We start from the raw sequence: 19,976 nt of genomic DNA, 5'->3' as shown, positions 1-19,976 counted from the left end.
TTAATGTTTGAGTACAATCTTTATTGAATACAAAAAGTTGCCAAAGAGTGAAAAAATACATTATATACAAAACCCACAATCCTTGGGAGGCAGCATGTCCAATATTAAAGAATTATCATACAGTACTTTGAACAGTTTCAACTTGTGGTCTTCCCCCTGTCTAAAAAGAAAAAAAAATTTTTTTTAAATAAACCTAATTAATTCACGCATTGTTAAAGGATTTGATAGTTTGCAAGACTGACACGGACAATTTGATAACTGCTATTAATATCTAACAGTGATTAATATTCCTGTTTTAGTATCTTGCTGCACAAAAAATAGATATATTTGCATAATAGCACTTAAAGAAGCTCCCTATTTAATCCATGTATAAACCATATGCAATTATCAGAAGTATACATTGCTATACTTTTGTTGGGAAGCACGAAGCCTGGAATGGAGAAAGGATCAAGTGCAGTTAACTTGGAGTTATTGCACAACCACAAAAGGGCTAGGACCCCTAAATTTCTTGAAGTTTTATGTAACTGTTCCCAGGGATAGGCTGCCAGACTTAAGAGATTCCTTATAGGCTGAACACAATAAAGTAGTTAGCATAAACTCTGCATGTGTCAGTCTGACAACCTGACAAATTAGGTTTTGTTTAGATTTGATACATCAATATGTGTTTTAGCATGGATATATGATATGTTTGGGAGAAAACCAGCAAGCAATAAAACATAGGCAAGAAAAAAATGCCTGGAAAAATGATTTTTTAAATTACAATTTATGACTCCTGACTGAACTACCCACCTCCTGTTCCATTGTCTCTGCAGCCTCATTTCCATTGGGAGCTGCATCACCACCACCATTGACAGCCAGTTCTGATTTAGATTTCTTAGCTCCATTGTCTCCCTTTTGAGCTTCTTCCTCTGGTTTCCTCTGAAGACAAAATTGTTTAGATATCAAGTAGAATAAATAAGAATATTTAGTATCATTATGCATATGCTATTAAATAGCAACTGCTAACTGCTTTAAATTAAGCAAGATTACAAACCACATGCAGTATCTGTTTGGCCCCCTTCAACTGTTTTAAAATTAAAATTAACTTCAAGTTACTTAGCCTTTGTATCACTCTAAAGATCAAATTTAGGACTAGAATACTTAGACCAGCAATTTTTAAAAAGGGCAACAATTAGTTAATGAGAATCATCGAATAATTGATTTAAAGGACAATATTGATATATTGCTCAGCAACTCATATAATAGTCCTAACATACAATAGAAGAGAATATATGTATTTCAGAGTTGAACCGTAGAGTCCTTGTTTATGTGTAAATAAAGAAACATAGAAGATTGACAGCAGAAAAAGACCTAATGGTCCACCTAGTCTGCCCTTATACTATTTCCTGTATTTTATCTTAGGATGGATGGATATATGTTTATCCCAGGCATGTTTAAATTCAGTTACTGTGGATTTACCAACCACGTCTGCTGGGATTTTGTTCCAAGCATCTACTACTCTTTCAGTAGAATAATATTTTCTCACGTTGTTTCTGATCTTTCCCCCAACTAACCTCAGATTGTGCCCTATTGTTCTTGTGTTCACTTTTCTATTAAAAACACTTCCATCCTGAACCTTATTTAACCCTTTAACATATTTAAATGTTTCGATCATGTCCCCCCTTTTCCTTCTGTCCTCCAGACTATACAGATTGAGTTCATTAAGTCTTTCCGGATAAGTTTTATGCTTTAGACCTTCCACCATTCTTGTAGCCCGCCTTTGGACCCATTCAATTTTATCAATATCTTTTTGTAGATGAGGTCTCCAGAACTGAACACAGCATTCCAAATGTGGTCTCATCAGCACTCTATACAGCAGGATCACAATCTCCCTCTTCCTGCTTGTTATACCTCTAGCTATGCAACCAAGCATTCTACAGTGGTACCTCGAGATACGAGTTTAATTCGTTCCGGACCTGGGCTCTTAAGTCGAGCAGCTCTTATCTCGAACGACTTTTCCCCATAGGAATTAATGTAAATAATTTTAATTGGTTCCAGCCCTCAAAAAACTCACAAAGTTAGTCTAAATTATGCAGAAAGACATGTTTTTAATGAAGAAATGTACATGTACATATAAATGAATAATGAAGTTTCTTTCACTTAACTTGTAAACTTTCTTAAACTTTTAAATTTACATATGTTCAACTTCTCTGCCACCCAATCCTGTAGGACAGAGGTCCCCAACCCTTTTTGCACCAGGGACCGGCTTTAAGCGATCAAGAGAGGAATGGGTGAATGAATGGACGGAGGGTGGGAAGGAAGGAAGGAAAGAGGGAAGGGACAGGAACAGAGGAAGGAAGCAAGGAAACTTATGAAAGGGGAGAGTAAGAGAGGAATGAGTGAAGGGAGCGAGGGAGGGAAGAAGGTGGGAAGGAGAAAGAAAAGAAGAAATAGAGGAAGGGAAGGTAAAAGAGAGAAAGAAAAAGAGCAAGCAAGCAAGCAAGAGAGAAAGAAAAAGAGCAAGAAAGAAAGAAGGAAAGAAAGGGGGAAGGGACAGGAACAGAGGAAGGAAGCAAGGAAACTTATGAAAGGGGAGAGTAAGAGAGGAATGAGTGAAGGGAGGGAGGGAAGAAGGTGGGAAGGAGAAAGAAAAGAAGAAATAGAGGAAGGGAAGGTAAAAGAGAGAAAGAAAAAGAGCAAGAAAGAAAGAAAGAAAGAAAGAAAGAAAGAAAGGGGGAAGGGACAGGAACAGAGGAAGGAAGCAAGGAAACTTATGAAAGGGGAGAGTAAGAGAGGAATGAGTGAAGGGAGGGAGGGAGGGAGGGAAGAAGGTGGGAAGGAGAAAGAAAAGAAGAAATAGAAGGGAAGGTAAAAGAGAGAAAGAAAAAGAGCAAGAAAGAAAGCTGCAAGCACCCCCCCCCGAGCCCCCCAGGCCGGCTGCAACCTTTTAAAACACGCGCGCCGCTTCGCAGCTGTCTCCTGAAGCCGAACGCGGAAGTTAGCGTTTGGCTTCAGGAGACAACTCCTTGGCGCTTGTATCTCGAATTTGGGCTTGTAAGTAGAACAAAAATATCTCTCCCCTCCCAGCTCTTATCTCGAGTTGCTCTTAAGTAGAGCAGCTCTTATGTCGGGGTTCCACTGTACTTGGTTTCCCTACCGCCTGACTGCACTGTTCACCCATTTTGAGACTGTCAGAAACTACTACCCCTAAATTCTTCCCTCTTGAACTGCCAATACAATACTCAGGTTGAGGATTCCTTTTGCCCAAGTGCATTATTTTACATTTGGAAACATTAAACTGCAGTTTCCATTGCTTTGACCATTTATCTAGTAAAGCTAAATCATTTGCCACATTACAGACGCCTCCTGGAATGTCAACCCTATTGCACACTTTAGAGCCATCGGCAAATAGGCAAACCTTCCCTATTAAACCTCCCCCTGTGTCACTCACAAAGATATTAAGAAGAATAGGACCCAGGACAGACCCTTGTGGCACACTGCTTGTAACCAGGCTCTGCTCAGAATACTTGCCATTAACAACTACCCTCTGATATCTACGCTTCAGCCAGCTGCAAATCCACTGAACTATCCAGGGATTAAGTCCAATCTTCACTAACTTTTATTTTATTTTTTAACTCACTTAATATCTTCACTCACTTTAATATTTTATTAAGTGACTGGGAAATAAAATAAAACATCTGCAAACAACCAAGCTCCAAGAGCACCAAAGACTCTACAATAAAAGATAATTACAGATTGAATAATGCTAGTGAATAGTTCTCCATCTCCATTTAAATTAAGGGAATCCAATTAAGCCTGGATGTTTGGCTATGAAGTGCAGTTTCTACAGATATGTCAACATTTGTACTCTGAAAGACTACCACAGATGCTTCTGCAGGACCTGAACACAGCCAGGTTGAAGTGCCTGCAGAACCCACAAAATCAAACTTTGAAATTAAACCAGGGTTAATAAGGTGGGTGTTAACATAGCACAATACCATCAATGCTATCAAAAAAGCTACATGGTTCTCAGACTGACAGGCTCCCAGTGGAAAGGATTTTATGTAGGATATAAAAAAAATAGTACAAATAATGTGATTTTAACCTTTTAACTGCAGGATTAGCTACAAGCCAGTAAGAATTGTGTATTTAATATAATACATACCTTTTTCCTAACAAGATGGGAGATGTCTGTAGCTCCATCAGTTTTGTGTCCAACTGGAATCTATTACAGAAACAGTAGAAATTTCTATTAAATATTAACTATAATGGCATAAAGGTACTTGCTATTGCTATGTCACTTACTGTTGAAGTTGCACTACTTTCAGAGCCTTGTGAAAAGCTTGAAGATCCGCCAACCTGGAAAGAAAGAAATCCTTTTAAGAAACTATTATAAAGCCTCAGCTACTGAAACTCAGGAAACTAAACAGATCAGAGCAAAAGGGTATTTTCTAAAATCTACTTCTTGAACACATCTGAATAATTTTAAAAATAAATATTGGAAGGTCATTTAATAAGTCTCAGATTTAGCAAATGAATCTTGTGTTCAGTGAAAATTATAAAGATCTAGAAAAACACTGTTATCTCCTATTGCATTCAAATGTCAAAATTAATGGTATGTTACTGTGATATTAAAGATGTTCTGCTCAGATTTTAGGTTTCAGACCTATTAACCACTTTTTATAGTAATACACCCTGCATGCACAAGATTTATTTGCCTTGATACAAATATTTTGAAATATGTTTATTTCAACAGAATCAATGATGGAACTCACTAGGGTTGCTTTCAGAGCCAGTTCAGTCACTCTTGCACTGTTTTGAGACTCTTTTGAATCCTCTATTTTTTCTTTGATTTCAGGAAGCAGGCCCTTGAGTTCTTCTATTTCTTTTTCATCCTCAGCTGGCCCTTCTCCCTTTGCTTTTAGTCGCTCAGTCAGCATAACTGAAAAAGGTGGTAATATAAATGCCATTAGCACTTTTTGTAGAAACAATTCATTTTATTTGACCATATCACCACTTGGTACAGAATAACAAAACACAACACACACACACCCAACATTATCAGAGAGCAGTAACTATTCGCTTTTCTGTGAACTGACCATTGACTCTTTTAAAACAACTTTATAGGAGTCTTCTGGTTTGACATCACGCTGGTGCGCAGCAGCAAATGGAGCACCATGAGCTGATGTTAATTTTTATTTTATTTTCGGAGGCCCAAAGGGAAAGCTGATCTTGGAGAGAGCAGTGGCTTGAGACATTGGAGGAGAAAGGCAATCTCCCCAGACAGCGAGAGGAAGCCCTGCGATCCGGTTGGGAAAGAAATCAACTCAGCAAGCTCATGTCTTCCACATACGTGTAAAACTGGGTTGGGACTGAGGCACACAATTCCTTCCTTGCAGAATTTTCTTGTAGCTGAACCCACTTTTCTAAATCTTCCTCACTCACCCAAAATAAGAAATTATGGAAGTTGTCCAAGAAAGCTAACTGCAAATTGCAACCAATGTTAATTTGAAACTTGGAACAGACAGGTAACAGTGATGGAGGAACATAATTAAAAGTATGTAGAACTGTTTTGATTTACCCAGTCTTTTATCAATTACTTCCATGGATTTACTGAACTGCAGCACTGCTTCCTCATACTGATTGTTGTAGTGATACGCCAACCCAAGGTGGTAGTGAGTCTCTGCAAGCAAACGGTCATAGGCTTCTAAATACTTCTGCTGAAGAGCCAAGCAGGAATGAAACTCCTCTATAGCTTGCACGTAGTTTTCTGCAGAAAATACCAGAAAATCATGATTAATATTCTTCCAAAACCAGACAAACTGAATTCCAAAAAACAATATAGAAAAATATTCACATTTGTTTATGCAAATAAGTGTAACACATATTGGAGACTTAGTTTAAGAGTACAATTATAGTTTTGCAAACCAGGGAAATAACTAACAAAGCAATATGCATTCTCCATGTTATCCTTTCCCCCTTCTTTAACCATCATACAGGCAGTCTTCAACTTAAAACCATTCATTTAGTGATGATTCACAAAGTTACAAAAGTACTCAAAAACACAACTTACAATAACTGCTGGGTCCCCATGATCACAGGATAAAAATTTGGGCACTTGGAAACCGTCATATATTTATAACAGTTGCAGTATCCCATCGCCATTTGCAATCTTCCCACCTGACTTCCAACAAGCAAGTCAAAGGAGGAAACTGGATTCAAGTAACTATACGAGTCACCTAACATCTATGGCCAAAAAAGGTCATAATCAGATTGGTCATGTGACAACTCACTTTATGATGTCACAACTTATATCTGCAGTGGGGGAGACTCCATAATGGTTGTAAGTTGAGGACTACCTGTATCAGTTTAATTAGGAATTAACTGCTAGAAAAGTGGAAAAAATGCCAGCAATACAAATGTAATTTAGGAAGCAAAGACCTCTATATTAATTACAATAAAAATGAAACAGTGCAACTGTCAATTCAGAATATATATAAATCAAACGTCAAAACACAGTATTTGACATATTTCAGTTTATGCTACTTCAATTTTGTATAATTTTAATGTAAAACATGACTAAAAGGTTAATAATCAATCCATAAGAGACATACTCTTATGTAGTCACAACATGCAAAACCCATTAGAAATAGCATGCCTGAACAAGTTTGTCAATTACCAGATTCAATGCTAACTTCTCCTAGTTTTAGATGAGCTTGAGCAGCATGGAGCTGTGCTTCTTTAGTGTCCTGCCTAGACCAAAAAACAAATCAGAAAACACACTGTAAAAACATTTATCGGTAGTATAGTTAAGGATATTATTTTATCAGAACTCTTAAGACATACCTTTTATATATTACTTTGGCCAATTCCAGCATATCCCAAGCCAGTTCTAAGTTTCCAACATCATCTTCACTCTCCTGAAGCAATGATTTATTAATCATATTAAACAGTATCAATTTCCTATGCCTTAATAGCAATCATAAATATTGACAGACTCCTATGAAAATTAGTCTTTCTCACAGAAATACACACTCATTAAGAGAAGATTTCACATCTTTAGAACAGATTTTTTTTCACAGAACAAGAAAATACTCTGAGATTTATCTCAGAGAAGCATCTATCTCTTTATCTAACGATAGTCCTCTACATACAACCACAATTGAGCCTGTTTATGTTGCTAATGGAGAAATTTGATAAGTGAGTTTTCCTCCATTTTACAACTTTTCTTACCATATTTGTTAAGTTAATCACTGCAATTGTTAAATTAATAACACAATAGTTAAGTGAAACTGGCTTCCCCACTGACTTTGCTTCAAAAGGTTGCAAAAGGTGATCACATGTTCCCGGGATAATGGATACTGCAAACTGTCATAAGTGGGAAAAATGATCATAAGTAACTTTTTTCAGTGTCGTTCAATCACTAAACAAACTGCTGTTAAGTTGAGGACTACCTATATTAATAGGACATAAATTTTTTCCTGCATAACACTAATAGCTTTTAATAGATCTGAATACTGATTTATACTTCACCTTTTCTTCAGCTGTAGAATCATTTTCTTTCTCCTCTTCAGTTTTATCATCTTCTTCTGACCCTTCTGTCTCTGTAAGAGGAGTTTCCTGTTTATATACACTACTGGCATGGTATTTACTTGGTTCTTTATTTTATTCAATACTATTTTTGCAGCATCAATTATTTAATAGTCTTTCTAAACACAACTGTATGCTATTCAGTTTTATAATTGTTGAAACATTCATACTTATTATTTTTAAATATTTGCAGATTAAAGATTTAATTTGACAAATACTTCCTCTTTTTTAAACCAAAGTTAACTCCTTTCTATCTACAGGTATTTAAGATTTTCCATAAACCAAAAACAGTTAAGGTACTTGCCTCCGCTAAATAAAAATTAACTTTTAGAATAGTTCAGTGCATTGGCCAATTTCTCTACTGAGGATTATTTAAAATGGATCCCATGCCAAAAGGATTAAGGTGGGATACTCACTCAGTGATTTTTGAGAAAATATGCTGTTTATAGAGCAAATAAACAATATCTTTATGCATTTTACCGTTCTTCTCATTTTAATGCCGAAATACAATCTGCTTTGTAAAAAACATTTAGGAGGTAGAATTTGAAGTTTCTGCCAAGATCTGAAATACACTTACTGACATGTCAGTTATAATGTCAATTATATTTTGCAAATAGTTGCAATTAAGACATTTAACCGCTTAAAAACTGAATGGATAATTTTTCAAAAATTATGTTGTAAGACAGAAAACAAAGCATGAGAATTATGAATTTGCTAGTTGCACTGTTATATTTCTAGGTATGATAGCAAATTATTATTTTTTAGCATAAATGTATAACATTTATCTCCTAATGTAATGGTATTCTGATCAATCCTACTGCTTTAGTACATGACAGGAGGAAAGCCATTAGTTGAGTTAATATTGCAATATCAGAGCATGCAGTGAACATCCATTCAGCATTCTCTAATGGCCATTGCTTTTTAGATTTACTGCTTAAAACTAATAATCTCAAATCAGACAATAGTTTTGCTATGTCTATCAGTTAATTGTCGTCCCCCCCCACCAAAAAAGGCAAAGAGAATTCTGAATGGTTTCATTTTACTTGGGTTAGCGTTCTAACAAAAACTACCCACAAGTATTTTCTATCTCTGTTACCTTCTCCCTCTCCCATCTCGTGCTCTTTTTCTTCCTCCTTTTCTACCTTAGCAGCAGCTTCAGCTTTTTCTTCAAGTTCTATTTCACATGACTGTTCAGCAACCCTTGGAGAAGTAATTTCATTTGGAGCTGTAGGTAACACTTCCCCTGAAGCCACAGGGTCATTCAATTTTTCTTCATCTTTCGAATCCACCTTTTCTTGTCCAGCAACAATGTCTGTTTCTTGAATAGCCACAGTTGTCTGTTCTGCCTTCCGTTCTACTTTATCAACAACAGACACCAATTCTTTTTCCTCTAGTATCTCTTGTGAAGTTTTTGCTGATGTCTCTACTATTGAATTTTCTAGCTTTGCATTTGTGTCCTCTTCAGCAGCCAAAACTACAAGCTTTTCTGTCTTCTGTTCCATCTTATGTAAAGCTAGTTTTTCTTCTGCAGTCACTTCCTTCTGTACAGTGTCTTCACTAGTTGCTTCTGCAGCCTCTTCTACTATTAGTTTTTCTTCCCCTGGAGTCTTATCTACAACCAATACTTTCTTAAGTACAATGTCTTCCTGGGTTTCTTCTGCTGCTAGTTTTTCTTCTCCAGTTATTTCTGGCTTTTCTTCTGCAGGAGCACTATCTTCTAATGACTCTTTCACTGTTTTTTCACTGCCCTGTTTTTCTTGCACATCTTCTATTTGCTTGCTTGATTTTTCTTTTTCTCCAATATTCTCTATATTCACAGCTGCCTTTTCTTCTCTATCTTCTTCCACTTCTGCATCTTTATTTTTCACTTGCACTTTAGTTTCTACTAGAGATTCTTCTGAGGTTTTTCTGGATTCGTTTTCCCCCATGGCATTATATACCTGATCTCTTAATTCTTCCCTTGCTTCTTCTATATGAAGAAGGAAGATGAAGCACAAAGAAATCTTCGAATTTAGTGATAAGCATTTATGATCTTCACATTCCACCTTATTTCCCACTAACACCTTGCTGCCAAAATACCAAATACTTATTTTTAATTTAAAAACAAGCAGCTTTGTAGCATTTATAATCTGCAAGCAGTTGAGCTTAAGCAATGAGTTGTGTACTAGCAAGAGTTAACAGCCAAGCAAGAGATGCCAAGCTTCTTTTAACTGAGACACCAAACATTGCAGAGGAAGCCACTATAAACTGAGGGGCTTAAGCAAATTTGACAGGCAAGTATTCACTCTCCGAAGTGAATTTCATTTATGGTTACAATAGAATTTATATTTCAAATCTTATATAATAAGACTAGACAGCATTGCACCATACATGGGTTGGTTGCAAGTCCAAACTGGTTTAGTCTCAAAATCTTCTTTTAAGGTTTATTTCCAATTGTTTCTAAAACAAGCATATAAATCAAGATTTTTATAAAGAAAAAATAGTAGGTATACTTTCTCATGAAGAACAAGTGGCAGTATTTTAATTTAATAGAAGCATTGATTTGCAATTTTTTCTAAGTATTGCAATTTTTATTTGTGATATTACTAAATCACTAACTTTGTGTTATAATAATAATCTCAATTCATGCCTCATATTCATTCATAATACATATAGCTTGGCATCTCTCTAATGCATTAAGACAGCTCTACATACCATCTACATTAGCGCTTTCTACCGTTGAGTCTTTCACTTTTTCTTCTTCCTCTTCCACCTGCACTCCTTCCAGAGCATTTCCCAGCACCCCATTTTCCATTCTAAGACAACAATATTAATTGATGAAGTTATTTGCAGGCTATGCCATAGTGTCATTAACCACTGTTTAATGGAAACTTTAATATTTTATTCAGGGGGTTTAGTGCAAGTTCTAATAAATTACATGTTTAATCTGGGACCACTTTGAAGAATTCAGTGGCATGATATAACAAACTGACCCACTTTTTCAAGTTGTATATTTTTACTCTGGAAAGTAAATATATGGCTCATTAAAAACAAAAGCTTGGAATGGAAGTATCCAAGTTTATGCAAACAAACTAAACTATACTCTTTCCAATTTTTAATATATTGTTCACAAAAATTTACAAAGTTCTACACTGGATTTAGGAAAAAACTGCCGTGTTTTCCCAAAAATAAGATCTCCCCCCAAAAATAAACCTTCCCCTGAAAATAAGTCCACCCCAAAAACATTTAAACGCATGCACAGCCGGTCCCTACTATTTCCTCTGGTTAGGGAGACAGAGCTGGAAATCAGCTCAGATGGCATTTTGCTCCATGCACCCCAAAATAAGACCTCCCCCAAATTAAGACCAAGTGGTTATTTCGGGGTTCAAAAAAATTATATGATAGGGTCTTATTTTTCAGGAAAACAGAGAATTAGGTTCTGATGCATCTTCAATAATAAAGTATCCATTCTGGTGTCTTAAGACTTGTTGAAAGATTTGTGTATCTTACGTTTCAGAGCAAATCTTTAGTATGAACATGAACATTCTCTCTCCCTCTCTCTCTCACACACACACACAAACTCTCTCTCTCTCTCCCTCTCTCATGAAAATATGATTCTGGGATCTTTCTTGGAAAATAAAGTGGCATAGAAAGAGCCTCGCAACAGAAGAACTATGGCACAGGTTAACAGCAATAATAAGTAGAATTGTATGAATTACTGAATATACTGAGGTTCAATTGGCCAAGTGATAGGCCATATCAACTTACCTTGCTAACTCCAGAAGTGATTTTCCATAAAAAAAGAAAGCTTCAGCACACTCATTAGCTGTTTCACCATACTTCTTGCCCCTAAAGAAAAATTAGACATAAACTCTCTTTTTTGGAGAATTACTTTAACTGAACTTAAATTGTATTGAGGGATATTTCAAATTAACTGATTAACAATCTCCAAACTACAGATAACTGATTTACAATAGTTCATTTAGTGACTGTTCAAACTTACAATGGACCTAAAAAAAGGTCAATTGACAGTTCTTCACTTATGACCATTGCAGCATCCCCATGGTCATATGGTCAAAATTCAGACACTTGGCAACTGGCATGTATTTATGACAGTTGCAGCATCTCGGGATGATGTGATCATCTTTTGACAAGCCAAATTCATTTAATAACAATATTACTAACTTAACAACTGCCGTGATTCACGAAACTATAGCAGGGATGGGTTCTAAATCCCATCACTATCAGTTTGTGTGCATGTGTGCAAGCAGAGCGTCAAGAGGTGGGTGGGCAGAGCCTCCCACTGCTACTGGTTTGTAAAACCATACCGTACCGGTAGCAATCCACCACTGAACTGTGGGAAGAAAGGTCGTAAAATAGGCAAAACTAACCCAACATACATCTCACTTAGCAACATAATTTTTTGACTCAATAGTGGTGTTATGTTGAGAACTACCTGTACTGAGTATTAAATCATAGTGCCATTTAGGTTAAAAAATAAACTAGATACCCGAGACCGGAGTAAATTAGGTTTGTGCTAGATAAAAGCACAAACCTTGACTATTCCTTGACTATGTAACAGATGTAACTATGTAACAGATTTGTCTTGACTACATACATCTTGCTTGACTGAATTGGAATGTGAAAACCAGAAAACTGTAGTTCAACAAACAAAATCCATTCTGTTTATTTGCTATCTTAGTTTCTTTATGAAGCTTAAAACTATGTAGAACACATCAAAAGTAAGTTAAAACAGAGAAGATTAAAATCTCCAAATACTAAAGTATCTAGGAAATTATAGCTGAATAAATATCTATTACTCTCCCATTAAATATAATCTAAATACTTACAAAAGACTAGCAGCTTCCTGAAATGCATTAACAGCAGATGGAATATCTCCCATTACCAGATTCTTTTGTCCCAAGCCAAGTAGTCTCTTGGCTTCGCCATCCACATCAATACTGCAAATATGAAAATATATATTGTCTTCCCATAAAATAGTTTTCTGCACAGCTTTTCATATAACAATGGTCAATACAACAAAATAATCAAACTAGAATATGGACAATCTTTAAAACTTTATTATATAAAGCAGCACAAAGTACACACAAAAAAGATTAGGTAAAGAGATATTATTCAAGAGCCATCTAAACATTTAGCCCGTCCCTAGGATTCCAATGCCTGCTTGAACAACCAAGTCTTGAGAAACCTCCAGAAAGCTGAAGGGAAGGATTTTCATTAAAGAGAGGGGGCACAGCACAAGAGCCTATCACCAAGGACCTGCTAAGTGACATTTCCTAGTCGATGGGACCCCTAGCATGTCATGTTAGATCTGGTAGAAGTAGATGTTAATAGGGGAATGGTCCCTCAAATAACCCAGTCCCATGCCATTTAGGGTTTTAAAGGTCATAATCAGCATCTTGGATTGGAACTAGAAACAGATCGGTTATCAATGCAGCTAAAAGAGCAGGGGCATGTTATACCATTTTAATACTGTACTTATTATACTTATTATGCTTGGCCCAATAATACACTCTCAATTTTCATATTAACTCTAACTTTTACCTTGTTAAAAGATTTCCACATTTTTTTACCCATATATAACTCCAAAATCACTAGTACCACAAATGCTCAACATACAATGTCACCTTTAACAGCTTATGTGAATGAAGAGCTCAATTAGTTTATTATTCTGGTTATCACATTTGTTTTTAGCCAATTATCTTACCTCTCTGTTTTGTCAGCAGAAGTAGAGGGAGCAGAAGCTTCTTCTGTCATCCTGAAACTGAAAATATAAGTTAGGCAAACTAAGAATAGTTTTCCAAAATTTAGCCAGAAGGCATTTGGAACATAAGGTTAAGTTTTAATTTATTAGATTTATATGCCACCCCACTCCGAGGACTTGGGGTGGCTTACAACATATAAAAAAGACAATATATATCAAAATCCAAATAATTAAAATTCAAAGTTGCAACTAAAATCTATAGAACCAATTAAAATACATATATAACCATACAATCAACAAACTCACTAAACATTCGGGGGGGGGGGGGGGAATCTAATAAGGGTTTTTAGCTGTTGTAGTATTGGATTGTCACGTGTTGTTTTACCACTGTTGTTAGCCGCCCCAAGTCTGCAGTGAGGGGCGGCATACAAATCCAATGAATAAATAAATAAATAAACAACCCCAAGCTTGGCGGCATAGGTGAGTCTTTACTCTTATGAAAGGCGAAGAGGGTGGGGGCAGTACGAATTTCCGGGGGGGGGGGGGGGGGCACAGAGAAGGCTCTTCCCCTAGGTCCCGCCAAGTGCCATTATCTAGTTCAGTGATTTTTTGAGCCGCGGCATTTTTTACATTCACAAAATCCTGGGGCACACAATCAACCAAAATGACACAAAAGGACACTCTAAGACACTCTCCTCTCTTTTTCCATCCCTGTCTCCTTCCCCCCCTTGTGTGTGCGTGTGTGTGTATACACACTCTTGAACCATTTCCAAAAACAGGTGAGGGCTGGGGGTTTTCTCTCTCTTATTCTTTGGGTGCTTTTTATCATATGCTTTAAATCAAGAGTCACTTCTCTCTCTCTTTTGTTTCTCTCTCTTTCCTCTCATTCTCTGCCTCAATCATTTTCTCATTTCTCTTTTTTTCTGATTGCTCTCTCTCTCCCTTCCTCTCCTTTTCTCTCGCTTTCCTTCTTTTTCTCTCTCTTGCTTTCTTTCTGTCACACACACTCTCTCTCTCTTTCTCTCTCCCCCTCTCTGTCTCACTATCTCTCTCTCTTGCTATCTTTCTCTCGTACACCACCCCGGCAACAGCGGCATCGGGCAGTAGCCATGGGGTGGCGGCAGGGCGATCGACTGCGAGCAGGACCCCTGACGGCGGCGGCTGGACCTGCTGCTGCACTGGGCATGGGCGCGGGGCTGGCAGTGGGCCAGTGCCAGCCCTGCAGTGCCAGCATATATGGCGTCCAGAATGTACGGTGCTGCTCTCGGTGCCTCCGTCCTGGAGCTCCCACTTGCAGCTGACCGCCGTGCCGCCACCCTGTGGCTACGGCCCAATGCGGCTGTTGCTGGCGTGGTGTATGCTGTTGCTGACTGCTTGCAGCCGCCACCCCGCAGCTCCTGCCAGGTGCCGCTGCTGCTGGTTCCCTCCCGCTGGGCCCCAAAGTTCACCTGCCACCGCCGACAGGGAAGCTCCAGCCGGGCAGGGTGCTGCCGGAAAACTTGGAAGGCGCAAAGAAAGAAGTTCATCTTCCAGTCTCGCAACTTTTTGCTCTTCGTGCCCTCAGCAAAAAGTTGCGAGACCAGAAGCTGAGCTTCCTTCTTCGCGGCACACCTGACCATGTCTCATGGCACACTAGTGTGCCACGGCACAATGGTTGAAAAACACTGGTTTAGTTGACGGGACCTGTAGAAGGCACTGTGGGACCTAACCGGTCACTGGGATTCATGCAGCAGGAGGCGGTCCCATAGGTAATCTGGTCTCATGTCATGTAGGGCTTTATAGGTAATAACCAACACTTTGAATTGAGTCAGGAAACCAATTAGAAGCCAGTGCAGAGTGCATAGAGATGTAGAAATGTCTGGGTAGTCCCATGACTGCTCCCCCGGCTGCATTCTGCACAATTTCTAGTTTCCAAACACTCTTCAAAGGTAGCCCCACGTAGAGAGCATTGCAGTAGTCGAACCTTGAGGTGATAAGGGCATGAGTGACTGTGAGTAGACTCCCTGTCCAGATAGGGCCACAACTGGTGCACCAGGCGAACCCGGGCAAATGCCCCCCTCGCCACAGCTGACAAATGATGTTCCAAAGTCAGCTGTGAGTCGAGGAGGAACCCTCTCTGAGGGGGCCAGAAGTTCCCCCCCCCCCCCATGGTAATAGACGAACAGATGTGAATGCCCTTGGGAGGCAGAACCCACAGCCATTCTGTCTTGTCGGGGTTGAGCTTGAGTCTGTTAGCACCCATCCAGACCCTAACAGTGCATATACACAGACAGACAAACATACACATATATACAGGGGGTGGACAAGAAAATGGAAACACCTTGCAGCTCTTCCGTGGAATCCAGATTTGTGAAGCTCCCTTCGAACAGTTTTTGTGGAAACTGGGTTCTTTATGTGTCTATTCAGCTCTGCAGTGATTTTAGGAGCTGTGGTCTTGCAATCCGCTATAACAATTCGCTTTAGAGTCCGACGGTCTCTCTCAGACAACTTTGACTTTCGACCAGACCTGTGCTTGGCTGAGGACGTTTTCCCTTCTCTTTCAAAAGCAGTCATTACTTTTGAGACAGTACCTCTTGAAACGCCAAACATTTGGGCACTTTCTGTTACACTAGCGCCTGCCATTCGAGCACCAACAATTTGGCCTCTTTGAAAGTCTGAGAGGTCTGCCATTTCTAGAAGGTTATAACCAATTTCCTTAAATTTCTGTAAAAAAAAGGGTAGTTTAAAAAAACATATCAAATAAGATTTTTTTTTTAAAAAAACATTAAAATATGTCAACTTTTGATTGATTTGAACATGTTCAAACATTATGATGCCAAAAAGTCAAGTGTTTCCATATTTTTGTCCATCCCCCTACAACAGAATATAACTCCAAGTAAATCAAACTTCTATGAAATCAAACTGTCCACTTAGGAAGCAACACTGATTGACAATTTCATTTTGTTGTCAGCACATTCAACTTTGTACAGAACAAAGTATTCAATGAGAATATTTCATTAATTCAGATCTAGGATATGTTATTGGAGTGTTCGCTTTATTTTTTTGAGCAACACACACACACACACACACACACACACACATTGCACAACTGCATTTGAAGCTTTGGTTTTTCAAGTATATTTCATTTCTTGTCTTAAAGAGAAACCACAAGTAGTTAAGATTCACTAAGTGACAAGAATAATCCAGTAATACGCTCCAGGCCCTTTAATACGTCCAAAAGTGTCAAAAGGCATCAGACAGGCACTACAGTAATACCTTTGGTTTCTCAAACGTGTTTCAAAGCCATTCGTTCCGCAAGAAGGAAGCGTCTCACTTCCCCCACAGAAGCAGCCTTCACCTGAAGGGACAATGGGCCGCCCCTTGCCGCCTCTCCTCCTGTCAGGGCTTTCGGCGCCAAATCTCAACGGCAGCTTTCGACGGGCCAAGACCGCTGGCCACGTGATCCGCTCCCTTCCACTCCCCCTCCCCTCCCTTTTGGCGCGCGCCAGATCCATAGCTATTAAAAATGGCGGCATAAAAACCTCCAGCCAGGTCACGTGGCGTCTCGTATGTTGTGGTGTTTTTTTTTTCTTTTTGTTTAAAGAACCGCCGCCGCCTCACGCCGAGAACAGCACGTACCAAACCCACTCAAAAAACGGGGGGGGAGAGCGGTGAGGTTTCAAAGAAATTTCAGAAACATTGCAGGGGGGAAAAGACCAAAAGAACATCGCAGATTACTACCCAGAAAATAAACGCTCGCGGCCGCCGTCATCCCCTCAATACACGAACCCAATGAGCTCAACTCCACACCCACCCCCCGCTTATCCTGCTCCGGAAGAAAGCCCGCCAGAAAGAAACCTTGTACCTTATGAAAGACGATGGTAACCAACGGCCCGCCACAGAAAATCAAAAACGAAGCAATAACCAGCACACAAACGCAGCCCACCGCCCCTCCGGGATCCTTATATAGCCCTTGAAGACACGCCCCTGTGGCGCCAAGCACGCTCTCACGGAAAAAAAGGAACTCCGTTTCCCAGAATGCGTTACGGCCTCTTGCGCATGCGGCTTTCGAAGAGTAGGAAGGCATTTCGAAATAAAGGTCTCTCGGCGAGTGACGTCATAGCCACCGTTCGAATTAGAACTGTGTGGTTGCCTTGGCAATGCGATTGGCATTTCGGGAAAGGTAGTCCAAAAACTCAGAGTAAATAGAACTCGCCATCTCGGGCGTGCTGGAAAATACAATCTGAGTAGTTGTGGGTTGCTGGCATGGGAACCGATTTGAAGGCATTAATCTGCAGTGCAGATTATTACAATATTTGTCTCGAAATGTCTTGTTTCCCGGGCTTTTCTTCCCACCTTACCTCATGGCTTTGACTTGGATCAATTAAGATCCCGAAATAATCCCGAAAATGTGTAGTACGCACAAATGCTCCCAGTCGGTATAAATTAGTGTGAAGCGGAGCGTTCTTGATCCTCCTTTCGTGAAGGCGACTTTTATGCAATTAAGTGCATATCGTTCTAGTCTCTATGAAATCTTTCTGAGGAGAAGTATTGCATTTTGGGGAGCTGTAACTGGAGGTTGTTTGGACGTTATTGTGCAAATCCACTTAGCAGTTTTAATGAACATACCAGGTGCAATAAAGGGTCTTCATTCATTTGGCTTAGCAGCTCATATAAAAAGTATGGCCAAACTACGGCCTAGCGCAGCATATGAATTTAGCCTTTACCATTGCATCTGACCAGTTACCGATATATTATGAAAGTAAACCCATGATGACTATGAACTATGGAGTGCTATGAACTAACAACTGACAGGGCCACACTGTATGAATGGTATATACTGTACTAGTGTTTCCCAAACTTGGCAACTTGAAGAGATCTGGACTTCAACTCCCAGAATTCCCCAGCCAGCGAATGTCCAGATCTCTTCAAGTTGCCAAGGTTGGGAAACACTGGTATATACAGTATATGTATGGGTTCATGACTGTTTTATATTTATATTAACTGGGATTCTTTTAACACGGGGTTTTACATAGTTTAGATTATATTCGACTTCTTTTTATTGTTCTGTATCTATTTATATTTCTATTTATAGTATTATTGTAAGCCGCCCTGAGTTCTTCGGGATTGGGCGGCATAGAAGTCAAACAAACAAAAAACAAACAATAAAAAATAAATAAATGACCAGCAGCCAGACGGATACAGTCAGTTATCTTGGTGATGGGTACACCATTGGAAGACTGGAATGATCAGTTACATAGATAGTTGTGGATAAAGTCTGTGTTTACTAAGCATCCCCAATGGCTTTTGATGTTACGTAATCAAAATTATATCAATTTCCCAATCCTAGCTTGGGAGTACTCTCATAAACGAATAGATGAAGTATTAGAAATTCAAACATGGTTACTGCAACATTTCAGAGTGCTGTAAGCTAAAATCATCATTTTAAGAGTCCTCTTATAATCTCTGTACAGTATTACACTAAGATTTAGTTGATGTAGAAATACCGTAATAACTGAAGTGTTTGGTCTGGTGTGCAAGCTTTCATAAATGCATTACATTGAAAAATAAAACTTCAGAACTGATTTTTTGCATCATACGTTATTATCGTATTGGCATGAGACACTTAAAATTGAACATAATTCTATGCGTCTCTACAAAGACATTGGCCAAGTTCCTAATAATGGCTAGATTGGCTAATGAACCAATCTAGCCAATCACATTTTAATATATGGTGTTAACCTGGCCACTGTGGTTAATTACTATCAAATGTAGAACATTTGATCAAGATAGACCATGATTCTATTAACTATGGTTAAAACTATTTTGCAAGAAACTAGTGAGCCACCACTTTGGTTTATCGTACTTTATACATAGAAAACATCCCACATCTGTAGTACTACACTGCTTCTAAAGTCCTCATATAGTCTTTATATAAATGACTTTATATAGATTTATGTGCCTATCAAATCTTAAGATGTATCTATGACTTAACCTAATTACATGATGGCTTATAGTGAAAATGTAAATAGCCTGGGGTTTTATACTGGAAATGATCAATTATCAATGCACAAGCTAATTTTTGTATTCTTAAATTCTAATTACGGGAACATAATCTTTCACAGAATAAAAGAATAAAAGCTACATAACAAAAATGCTTAAAAACACCCTGACATATCAGCTTACTTGCTTGACATATTGTTTTGGGAAAGTAATAATCTGTAACTATTGGTTATGGCAGGGGCCAGGTTTAATTTAGAATTATTTCAATGTTCCCTGAGAGATTGCACAAGAATCTAGTGATGGAGGAATTATCAAGATATTCTATATCTTGACTGCTAAATTACTATGTTCCATAGCATTCTATGTTCTTCCCTGTGAAGTTAGATCTCAAATTTATATAGAACCATGATGAGATACTGTCAATGTGCTGACAATACCTACTGTAATTTATAGTTCCTCTACCAGAAAGCCATTAGTACTTTTGAATACCACCTATATTCTATAATGGATGGGAGCTGGGAAGCAAGTTAATATTCAATTCAAAGGCAGTAGGGTCATTCTGGACAGCCTGTTTTTATCCCATCTTTATTTCAAGCAAGATGAACATACATAATACTCTTTCCTCCTCCTATTTTCCCACAACCACCACCCTGTTAAGTGAGAGAAAGGGACTGGCTTCAAATTACCCAGCTTCCATGCCTGAGGTAGGACTAAAATTTAT

At 38.5% G+C, this 19,976-nt stretch overlaps 1 protein-coding gene across 2 annotated transcripts; it reads right to left on the bottom strand.

Annotated features, from left to right (window-relative positions):
• Window positions 1–17,287, bottom strand: NASP (nuclear autoantigenic sperm protein). 2 transcript variants are annotated; one of them, XM_070745003.1, is made up of 16 exons: window positions 17,118–17,233; window positions 15,594–15,976; window positions 13,277–13,333; window positions 12,399–12,509; window positions 11,317–11,397; window positions 10,264–10,364; window positions 8,666–9,538; window positions 7,513–7,583; window positions 6,826–6,899; window positions 6,659–6,732; window positions 5,561–5,749; window positions 4,755–4,921; window positions 4,285–4,338; window positions 4,145–4,204; window positions 790–918; window positions 1–160 (listed from the first exon to the last, which is right to left on the bottom strand). In XM_070745003.1, exons 2-16 carry the CDS (start codon window positions 15,941–15,943, stop codon window positions 116–118), a joined length of 2,436 nt encoding a protein of 811 aa, XP_070601104.1. In that variant the 5' UTR covers window positions 15,944–15,976; window positions 17,118–17,233; the 3' UTR covers window positions 1–115. The 2 variants fall into 2 exon arrangements, with proteins under 2 accessions (XP_070601104.1, XP_070601105.1); XM_070745004.1 differs by lacking the exon at window positions 15,594–15,976 and having other exon boundaries at window positions 17,118–17,287.
• Between the last annotated feature and the right edge of the window lie 2,689 nt (window positions 17,288–19,976).

Source organism: Erythrolamprus reginae, chromosome 3, assembly GCF_031021105.1.
Source record: "Erythrolamprus reginae isolate rEryReg1 chromosome 3, rEryReg1.hap1, whole genome shotgun sequence".
Taxonomy (NCBI): Eukaryota; Metazoa; Chordata; class Lepidosauria; order Squamata; family Dipsadidae; genus Erythrolamprus; species Erythrolamprus reginae.
The sequence above is the reverse complement of the archived record's forward strand: the minus strand, read 5'-3'. Positions and strand labels throughout refer to the sequence as shown.

Excerpts from the sequence above, each read along its gene's own strand:
- NASP (XM_070745003.1), bottom strand. The coding sequence starts at position 15,943 with ATGGCAGACCTCTCAGACTTTCAAAGAGGCCAAATTGTTGGTGCTCGA. Across the intron at positions 6,900-7,512 it reads ATTCTACAGCTGAAGAAAAG|GAGAGTGAAGATGATGTTGG; the intron begins GTGAAGTATAAA and ends TCATTGCTTCAG. Across the intron at positions 5,750-6,658 it reads AGAAGTTAGCATTGAATCTG|AAAACTACGTGCAAGCTATA; the intron begins GTAATTGACAAA and ends TATTTTCTGCAG.